General features: G+C 39.1%; 1 protein-coding gene across 2 annotated transcripts; it reads right to left on the minus strand.

Annotated features, from left to right (window-relative positions):
- Positions 1–156: 156 nt before the first annotated feature.
- LOC109057507 (MTOR-associated protein MEAK7) lies at positions 157–9,224 on the minus strand. 2 transcript variants are annotated; one of them, XM_042744298.1, is made up of 8 exons: positions 9,105–9,224; positions 8,834–8,993; positions 7,422–7,652; positions 3,398–3,542; positions 2,731–3,129; positions 2,538–2,656; positions 1,075–1,257; positions 157–989 (listed from the first exon to the last, which is right to left on the minus strand). In XM_042744298.1, exons 2-8 carry the CDS (start codon positions 8,987–8,989, stop codon positions 870–872), a joined length of 1,353 nt encoding a protein of 450 aa, XP_042600232.1. In that variant the 5' UTR covers positions 8,990–8,993; positions 9,105–9,224; the 3' UTR covers positions 157–869. The 2 variants fall into 2 exon arrangements, with proteins under 2 accessions (XP_042600232.1, XP_042600231.1); XM_042744297.1 differs by lacking the exon at positions 9,105–9,224 and having other exon boundaries at positions 8,834–9,098.
- Positions 9,225–10,360: the final 1,136 nt, after the last annotated feature.

Raw genomic sequence — 10,360 nt, forward strand, 5'->3', positions numbered from 1 at the left:
TGAAATATTAACATTATTACTTGCTGTAAAAATATAACTCACTTCCCCCTGAAAAGCTTAATTGCTATATACCAAATTTGATGTTGTAGAGCAGAATGATTTGGGATTGTTTGTGGTTAAATAATATGAATAACTCACCATAGACAGCAAACAATAAACAGTTATCTGGATATTTTATTGATACCAAGCAGGCCTTCAGCATCTATCAAAGTTACAGTTTAAAGTTCATTACACAGTATCCAACCACTCTGAATTGACTAAAATCTGAAAATGCCTAAAATCAAGTAGAAATGGCAGAAATGATTGTGATGAACCACACATATGGAAACAAAACACAATAGTGACATTTTTAATCTTTATAAGATAACTGATAAAATCTTGACCCCTCTTTTACATTTTAATTCTGAGAAATTCATCTTTTAACATTTATGAATTTGGCAGGTGTTTTCTGGGATGAAACCATTCATAAGCAAACAAATGATGTTTTATGTATTTATTTATTTTCCATTTAATGAGTGAATCTTCCAGTTTAAAAACACAATATATATCAGTCAAGACGAAATGCAACATCCAGATGCTTGATGTGAAATGTAGATTTCTGTCACACGATGTCAGTCCTCAGTGTTTAACAGTATTTGACAGAATGTCTTTGTATGCACATTATAATATTTCACAGAAAGCAGGAAACCAGCTCCTGGATTTTGCATATTAACATAAAAACTGCACTGTATAAACTCCTCAGTAAGTGGTTTGCAGCAGTGTGGTTTCCTCTATATCTACAATAATGTAAAAGCATAAACCAAACCAAACCAAACACTGAAATGAAATACTGCAGGTTTGATCTGCACATTGTCTTCTTTTTTCCTTTCTCACTGTTCCTCGTCCTCCTCAGGTTCTCGGAGACCTTGGCTGTGCAGGGTCTTCCCTGTCATTTCCATTATGGCCTGTACTTCAGGATCTGCATCTAATATGCTCTTCTTCTTCTCATCCTGAATGTCAACACAAACACTTTTTGAATCAAAATGCACACTCCAAAAATTCAAAATTCACTATAGTAACATTTCTATCACAGACCTGCTCCTGTTCTTCAGGCAGCTGCCCGACGGCCCACACCTCCACGGTGTCCAGTTTGAAGTCCTCGTCTCCTGAGAGCTGAGGACTGCCATATGTGGTGCAGCGTGGTCGAGCCCTACTGTGGCCATGTCCAAAATCACAATCCAACCACAAGCCGAAATAGCCATGCTGACCACCCATACCCTAAATAGACAGTTAAATATGATTTTTTTTCTTTGCTCCATAGTGTAATAAAGCCTTAAACACTGTTTAAAGGAATAGTTTCCCCAAAAATGAAAATATGCTGAAAATGTACTCACTCTAGGGCCATTCAAGAATACTTCATCTGAACAGATTTGGAGAAATTTAGCATTACATCGCTTGCTCACCAATGGATCCTCTGAAGTGAATGGGTGCCGTCAGAATGAGACTCCAAGCAGCTGATAAAGTCATCACAATAATCCACAAGTAATCCACATGACTCCAGTCCATCAATTGATTTCTTGTGAAGTGAAAAACTGCTGTTTGTAATAAACTAATCCCACATTAAGATGTTTTAACATCAAGGCACTGCTTTCAGCTAAAATTCGAGGCCTCTATCCATTATATTGCTTCCTCCAGGAAAAAGTCGACTCAACTGACTCAGGATAGAAATATGTACAGATCAGGCACTGCTGACTAATAAAAGCAGTCCAAAACAGTTTTGAACAAATATGTCAGTGGATTTTGATGTGAGAGGAGAACAGGGGATAGACTTTTTTTACTGAAGGAACTAAGTGTTATTATGGACTATGGATTATGCAAAGTTATACACGGCGCTATGGAATACTTTATTCTGATTGGTCAATCGTGCCATCCAGCGCTATGTTATTCCCAGATAACAACCGCCAAATTAAATAACACACCGCTCATCCGGGTAATACGAGTTATCTTGACCGGTACTACTTATATGCTTAACGAGTCACTCCACTATCATTGACTGTCTGGCGCCATCTTGTGACTGAAAACACCTAACCACCGCTGTTACAATGGAAGACTTCAGCATTAATTTCAACATATATGGTAAAAACAAATCTTTTTAGCCATGTAATAAGCGGGATAATGTACATCCAGCCAGTTGTTATCTAAGAAAATACACCCCTTCAGGCTGATACAAGACCCCTCCGCTCTGTCCTGATCACCCTGTCGAGGTTTATTCTGAGATAACAACCGGCTGGATGGACATTATAACTTACTTAAAATACCTTAATGATGGATTTGTTTCATACAAACATGCAGATTTTCACTTTACAAGAGATTACTGTGTAGATAACTCTCATTCTGACGGCACCCATTCACTGCAGAGGGTAAGCAAGTGATGCACAGTAATGCTGAATTTCTTCAAATCTGTTCCAAAAAAAAAAAAAAAACTCTATGGCCTAAGAGTGAGTAAATTTTGAGCAAATTTTCATTTTTGAGTGCTATTCCTTTCAAATTTATCTCACCAAGCCATTTGGCATAGTCTGTTGGCCCTGGTTCAAGTACATGTAATGATTGTTATAGCCTGTGCAGGTGAACACTCGCATGTATGGAAAAACGGAGAAGAGGAAGCACCTGGAATCACCTAGTGCACAAAGAAGAAGAAACATTAAATGTGATGCATAACACTGTATATGTTTTTTTTCTTTCCGAACTCACCCTGGAACTGAGGTTTGACCTCCCAGCTTTGAGAAGCAAAGCCCCCGAAGATATGCCCTTTAGTGTCTTTTACCAAAATGACAGTGGGACCCCGATTTTTGCAGTTGCCCACCAGCCGGGTGAAGCTTTCCCCGTGTATGTTTGTGGAGAAAAGCAACCTCCAGGGGGCACTATGTCCAGCTGGCAGCTGAGGTGACAGGAACATCAGAAGAGGTATATTCAAAAGACAACGGAGGTCACTCCAGGGAGCGTACTGACACGGAGGCAACAGAGTTGGGGGAGGACGGGAGGGCAACCCAACTCCTAGACCCTCACCAATCAGGAGCTCCAAAAACATGGCCATTGCTGGGATTCGGAACAGCCAGTCTTCCAGACAAGGAATATCACACGTATTCTGATCTATAGATACAACAAGGACTAATTACATTAAAAATTTCTATCATTAACTAAAACTAAAATAAAAACATTTACAGATAAATACTTCTATATTTGTATATATTATATATACATAAACCACTTAGTATATGTATACACATATCATTTTTAGTGTTTATTTTGTTACTGTTACAAACCTGAAGATTAAAACACAGATCACATCTATTTTTCAGTCATACTGTTAATTTTTATTTGAATTTAAAACAGTGTTTATTTTGTTACTGTTACAAACCTGAAGATTTTAATTCAGAGGTCAGCTGTTCTGCCAGAAGCTTAACACCTTGAGGCCCATCACCCATGCGATCTGGTTGCCAAGCTCGCAGTTGCCCCCTGTGGGCTAGAGTCTGCACTGCAGCTGAAACCAGGTCCTCCACAAACTGTTCAATAAACAAACAAACAAAAAAAAACCTTTTACTATATCACAGCAGCAAGGAAGATTTAGAAATTGAATTGAGATGTTTTATTGTTAAATTGAGTTTGTCTATCATGAGTCAGCAAACTGAGTGGTTTATCTGATTGTGGCTTTAATTAACAGTGTTGTTATAGTTAACTAAAGCCATTCAAAATAATTTAAATTAAGCTGAAACAACAAAAATAAAACATTAGCTGAAAATATAAGCTTAAAAAATTCTAAATCAAATAAAACTGAAAAACAAAAAGAAAAAAAAAAAATAAAAAAACACAAAAATAAAACTCCGAAAAGGTAGCACCTCTAATGAAACAAGATGGCGCCGCTGAGTTCGGTCGCCGTCCAGGTCGCTCCGCTTAGATTGTGTTTTTATTTACTTTTTACCTACTTTTGCTTTCTCTTTTTGCACACATAACCTCTGCACTGATCACTTACGACAAAGGAACACTTTTGGACATTGGATACCGCTTCACTAACCTGTTCCAGGACACTTTATCCTCCAACCCATCGTGGCCATCTGAGATTCTCCGGAACACCGAGATGAACAATGGCCACCTGAATAACCACCCGAGGCGACGGATCAAGAAACACCGCGGGAAACGTGCTGGGGTCCGCAACAGACTGAGAAAAAGAGCTCACAGTCCTCCTCTACCGAGCATTCTGCTCGCCAATGTCCAGTCTCTGGAGAATAAGATGGACGATCTTAGAGCCAGGATAAGTTTCCAACGGGACATTAGGGACTGTAACATCCTTTGTTTGTCTGAAACATGGCTCACGCCCTCGGTCCCGGACGCTGCTGTAACGCCGTCTGAAAACTTCTCTTTCACACCTAATCAAACAACATCAAAGGCCGGTAAATCCAAGGGTGGAGGAGTGTGTTTCATGATTAACAAGAAATGGTGTGACCCCAGGAATATCTCCACTCTGTCGCGCTCCTGCTCGCCTCATCTGGAACATTTATCTATTATTTGCCGCCCATTCTATCTTCCCCGGGAGTTTTCATCGATCATCGTTACTGCTGTCTACATCCCACCACAAGCTGACACCGGTTTGGCTTTGTCCGAGCTTCACGATGCGCTCAGCGGCAACATCAACAAACATCCTGACGCTGCTGTTATCATCGCTGGGGACTTTAACAAAGCCAACCTCAGGCAGGTTATGCCTAATTATTATCAACATGTATCCTGTCCAACCAGAGGACCGAATACACTGGATCACTGCTACACTCAGTTTAAGCATGCCTACAAAGCTCGCTCACTACCGGCTTTCGGCAAATCGGACCATGCCGCCATTTTCCTCACACACCGGAATATAAACAAAGGCTCGTTCAAGAACCCCCGGTGCAGAGGGTGGTGACGCGCTGGTCCGCCCACTCAGAAGCCATGCTACAGGCGGCTCTTGATGACGTAGACTGGGACATGTTTCGGGCAAGTTCATCTGACGTCAGCGAGTTCACGGATGTAGCATTAAGCTTTGTAAACACGCTAGCCGAACAAGCTACGGATACAATATCTATAAGGACCTTCTCTAATCAGAAACCTTGGGTGGACAGTACAATCCGTGCAGCAGTAAACAAACGCACTGCTGCTTACAACGCCGGTCTTTTGTCGGGAAACATGAGTGAGTACAAAGCATCGTGCTATGCTCTCCGACGCGCAGTAAGAGCCGCCAAACTCCGATACAGGGAACGAATAGAGTCTCATTTCCAGCTCAATGACTCCCGACGCATGTGGCAAGGACTAAGAACCATCTGTGCCTTTGGAAATAAATCCTCTACAAACATGAAATCAGATCCGTACCAGGCTCACAAGCCAAAAAATTTCTACGGCCGCTTTGAAAGCAATCTGAGCAGCGCGAGTCTGCCGATCAGCGCGTCAGGAAACAGCAGTCAGAACAGCGATAATCATGTGATCACCGTGTCTGAGGACGAGGTTCGGAGGGCTCTAAAGCGAGTGAATGTCAGGAAAGCAGCCGGACCTGATGGGATTTCTGGCCGTATTCTGCGGTCCTGTGCTGATCAGCTCGCTGGTTTGTTTACATCCATTTTTAATGAGTCTCTTGCTACATCGGTGGTTCCCACCTCCTTCAAAAAATCTGTCATCATCCCTGTGCCTAAGAACAATAACCCCTCTTGCCTGAATGACTATCGTCCAGTTGCCCTTACATCAATAGTCATGAAGGTCTTCGAGGGACTGGTTAAAAACTACATCAGCTCCTCCATCCCGGATACTTTGGACCCTCTTCAGTTTGCCTATCGCCCCAACAGATCCACTGATGATGCCATCTCTCACATCCTGCACTCTTCTCTCACACACATTGACAGCAATAACAATAACTATGTAAGGCTGCTATTTATCGACTATAGCTCAGCTTTCAATACTATAGTCCCCATCACGCTAGCTTCTAAACTCATGGACCTCGGCCTGAATTCTTCACTATGCAACTGGATTCTTGATTTCCTCACCGGCAGACCTCAAGTGGTGAAAGTAGGCCAGTTCACCTCTAACTCCATCACCCTGAACATAGGAGCCCCACAGGGCTGTGTCCTGAGTCCCCTGCTCTACTCTCTCTACACACATGACTGCGTGTCTTCCCACAGCTCCACATCTATTATTAAATTTGCTGATGATACTGTGGTTCTGGGCCTCATTTCCAACAATAATGAGACCGCATACTTGGATGAGGTAGAGAAATTAACATCATGGTGCCAGGACAATTGTCTCTCTCTGAATGTGAGCAAAACTAAAGAGCTGATTGTTGACTTCAGGAAGAGAACAGCAGCAGCCCTATACTCCTCTAATGATCAGCGGGACCCCTGTGGAGAGGGTGAGCAGCTTCAAGTACCTCGGTGTAAACATCTCCGAGGACCTGACTTGGACTACACACATTCAAACACAGGTTAATAAAGCCAGGCAAAGACTGTACCATCTGAGACAGCTGAGAAAATTCAGGGTTTCACCTGCAATCCTGAAAACTTTCTATTCAGGGGCCATTGAAAGTGTATTGACTCAGTGTATATCAGTGTGGTATGGGAACAGCTCCAGTCATGACTGCAAAGCCCTGCAGAGAGTTGTGCGCTTAGCTGAGCGCATCTCAGGGTCTGCTCTCCCCTCTCTGCAGGACATCTACCTCAAAATGCTGCAAAAGCAGAGCTGTTAAAATAATCAAGGACTCCATTCACCCCAGTAACCATCTTTTCACTTTGCTGCCATCTGGTAAGCGTTTCCGTAGCCTGATGTCAAAAACTGAGAGACTTAGGAGGAGTTTTTCTTCCCCCAGGCCATCAGGCTCCTAAACTCAAAACCAGCCTCTTAACATCTTCATGTCTCCACTTAATATTCACTTTATCAGTAAGATATTCATCATTCACTACCTCACATTGACATACTGAAAGTGTCAACCTGTTTGCACATTTGCCTCTTGTACATTCCTGTGTATCTCATTATTTAAGACTACAGTTTACTTTCATGCACATTATTTTCCACTATATATTTAATTCTACAGTATACATCTCTTTATATATTTTATATTTTATTCTTATACTTTTATTGTTTACTTTTATTTCATTCTTTCATAGCTATATTTATGTATATTTTCATCTGTGTTGTATTCTTTAATAATTGCAATGTCCATGGAGCGTACCTTACTCACATTTCACTGCTGGTTATATATGCTCTATATAATTGGTGTATGTGACAAATAAAAATAAATAAAAACCAATTAAAAATATAAAAATTTAAAATGAAAACTAAAAGTATAAAAATGAATGAAAACTATAATAATTTATAAATAATACTCAACACCGATACTGAAACACTTTGTATGATTAGATTGTGGTGATACTTACACCTCTGATCTGCTCAGTTGTGGTAGCAGTAGCCTTTGCACCCTCAGCCATTGCCAAGACCAAAGGTGCACGTTCTTCTGCAGTTCCCCTAAGAATATCTGCCAAGAAAATCACCAGCTGCTCGCGACTTATCCCATCACCAGGGGGCACTGGCACTCCTGGATCAATGCTGTGTATGCCCTGAAATACCCTGTTTATCATTGATTCTGAGGCCATCTTTGCCATTGTCATCTGAAACGAATAAAATAAAAACTGAAATGTCAATATTCATGTATGTTAAAGGGATAGTTTACTCAAAAATGAACATTTTGTCATCATTTACTCACTCTCTTTATCATTCCAAACCTGTATGAGTTTCTTTCTTATGTTGAACATTGAAGATATTCTGCAGAATGCTGGTAATCAAACAGTTGATGACCCCCATTGACTTCCATAGTATTTCTTTCCCTACTATGGAAGTCAGTGGGGACCAACAACTGTTTAATTCTTCAAAATTCTTTAAAATATCTTCTTCTGTGTTCAACATAAGAAAGCAACTTATTCAGGTGTGGAACGACATGTGGGTCAGTAAATGATAACCAATTGTTATTTTTGGGTGAACTATTCCTTTAAGTGTGCAATTTAAACAACAGAAGTCTGAATGACTTGCATCAGTTCACCAGTCATAACATTTACATTTAGCACATGCTTCTTTTTAGATATTCTACAATACTCTTCTGCCTTTTTACAAATAATATCAGACAACATTTAAATGTTTATCCAATAACAATACCCAATTATTTATAACTGTAACCTTCCATGAGGAAGTAATTACTGTATGTGGAAAATATGTGGGCATTTTCTAAAATCAGTTCCCATGTGGTCAGTGTTTAAGTCAGTGTTATTTTTATATAACTTGGATACTATTATACTACAATAATTTGAATTTTTTATATTTTTATTATTTTATTTTTCATTGTAATTTTAGTTAAAATTTCAGTAATTTTGGTGTATGTTTTGTCATTTCTGTCCCTACATCTACAAACAAAAATGACAAACAACAAACATACAGTATTGGATTTACGGTACTGTTCTGTTCAAGAAAACAACTCCCATCCAACCCACGCGGCCTAGCAGCGATAACCCCCCAGGGTAAACAAAAACAGAACCAACATGAATGTATTGCAGATATAATTAAAGTTCAATAATTTAATGTACACATTTAGAATTAGTCTGATTCAAAGGAGAATCAGAATGCTGAATCCTGACTGAGAGGAGGAGCTGGGGATGGAGGAGGGTAATTAGCTATGCTGAATGCAAAAACAAAGACATAATCGTCAACAAACTTAATCAAATACATGTTATCACACAGACTGCAGCAGTGTAAGTATAACAGATCCAGTTCAATGTATTGTTATGTCACAGCTGTTTACCTTCAACAGGTCTAGGGATAAAGCCTTCCCCGTTTTTGCAGATGAAACAGATCCAGATCCATGAAGCCTGTCAAATATCCCCTCTATAACAGGTCTCTCATCCGGACGAAAACGAGCCAGTCGCTTCTGCGCTACAACACTATCAGCGTTCCCCATCACCCTGAAGAAAACACGAATCAATGTTAAAATAAATGAACTAATTCATGAAATATATATCCAGCTACCGACTGAAATTAAGCGCTAATTCAAAATTTTGAAATACAGTGCACACTTGAGTTATGAAAGTCTGAAGTGGGCTTTTCAGATCTGCTCAGCGGTTCAGCGTGACATTTCGACTCACGATGTAAACAAAACACACACACACAAACTATTTCCTGGTTCTGCACTGCATCACGCGCAGAGGACCAATGAATGGAGAGAAACTTCAAAGCGCGCTGTGATTGGCTGAATCAGAGCTGCGTCATCCGCGGGGTGACAGTGGTTTTCCTAGAAGCAAATTAGCTGGAAATTGTATCAAAAATACTTAAACCGAAGGATACTATTACATTTACCAGTACTAAAAACCACATGGTAGCTACTTTTCTACGGCCACTACTTTTTAATCTTAGTTTTAACAGGAATATTAAATTTTATTAATATTATTTATAATAAGGCAATGCAAGCATTTGTCTAATATTTTCTTTTTCATGGCAAATGCTGTCTGGTTATATAGAAAAGTATCTGCATTAGGGTTTTAAAGACTACATAGAGAACAAAGCATACACTACTGTTAAATTAACTTAATTCAGTTTTCCAAAATGGGGTCTGGGGACCAGGGGACCTAGGGCTCCATTGAATAAAGAAAAACAGTGTAAAATAAATAGATAAATAAATACATTTTAAAAATAAATAAGTAATGCATCTACAGTATAGTACAGTAATAGAATATTATATACTTATATATATATATATGCTTATTCAATAACTCATTTATCTCCTATTTGGTATAATTTACTCATAATTAGAATTAGTTATATATATATATATATATATATATATATATGCTTATTCGATAACTCTTTTATCTCCTATTTGGGCTTATGTATACGATTTTTTTTTTTTTTTTAAAGATTAACAAATTAAAAAAAGCATCCAAAGACATCAATGTTTCCTGCCATAGATTTGATTTCAAAAACAGTATCATAGCTATTAAACTATTTCTTGTTATGATTTTAAATCTGTATTTAACCTCAGAATGATGGCAAAGTAAAAAGAGGTGCTAAAGTCTAATTTTGTGGTGGCTGTGCTTTAAATAAATTATTATAATCTTCATTCAAGTGATGAGTGGTTTTGGTTTTGTGTTGAGTCCTGCTGTAAGGTTAACCCTGCCTGCTTTGCATGAGAAATTTAGAAAAGTAATCTAATGTAATCAGTTACATTACTTTATAAAGGAATTGAAATAGTTACACTATTAATTACATTTTAAATAGGGCAACTTGTAATTTGTAACCTATTACATTTCCAAAGTATCCTTCCCAACAGTGTGTA

This window comes from Cyprinus carpio, chromosome B18, assembly GCF_018340385.1.
Source record: "Cyprinus carpio isolate SPL01 chromosome B18, ASM1834038v1, whole genome shotgun sequence".
NCBI lineage: Eukaryota > Metazoa > Chordata > Actinopteri > Cypriniformes > Cyprinidae > Cyprinus > Cyprinus carpio.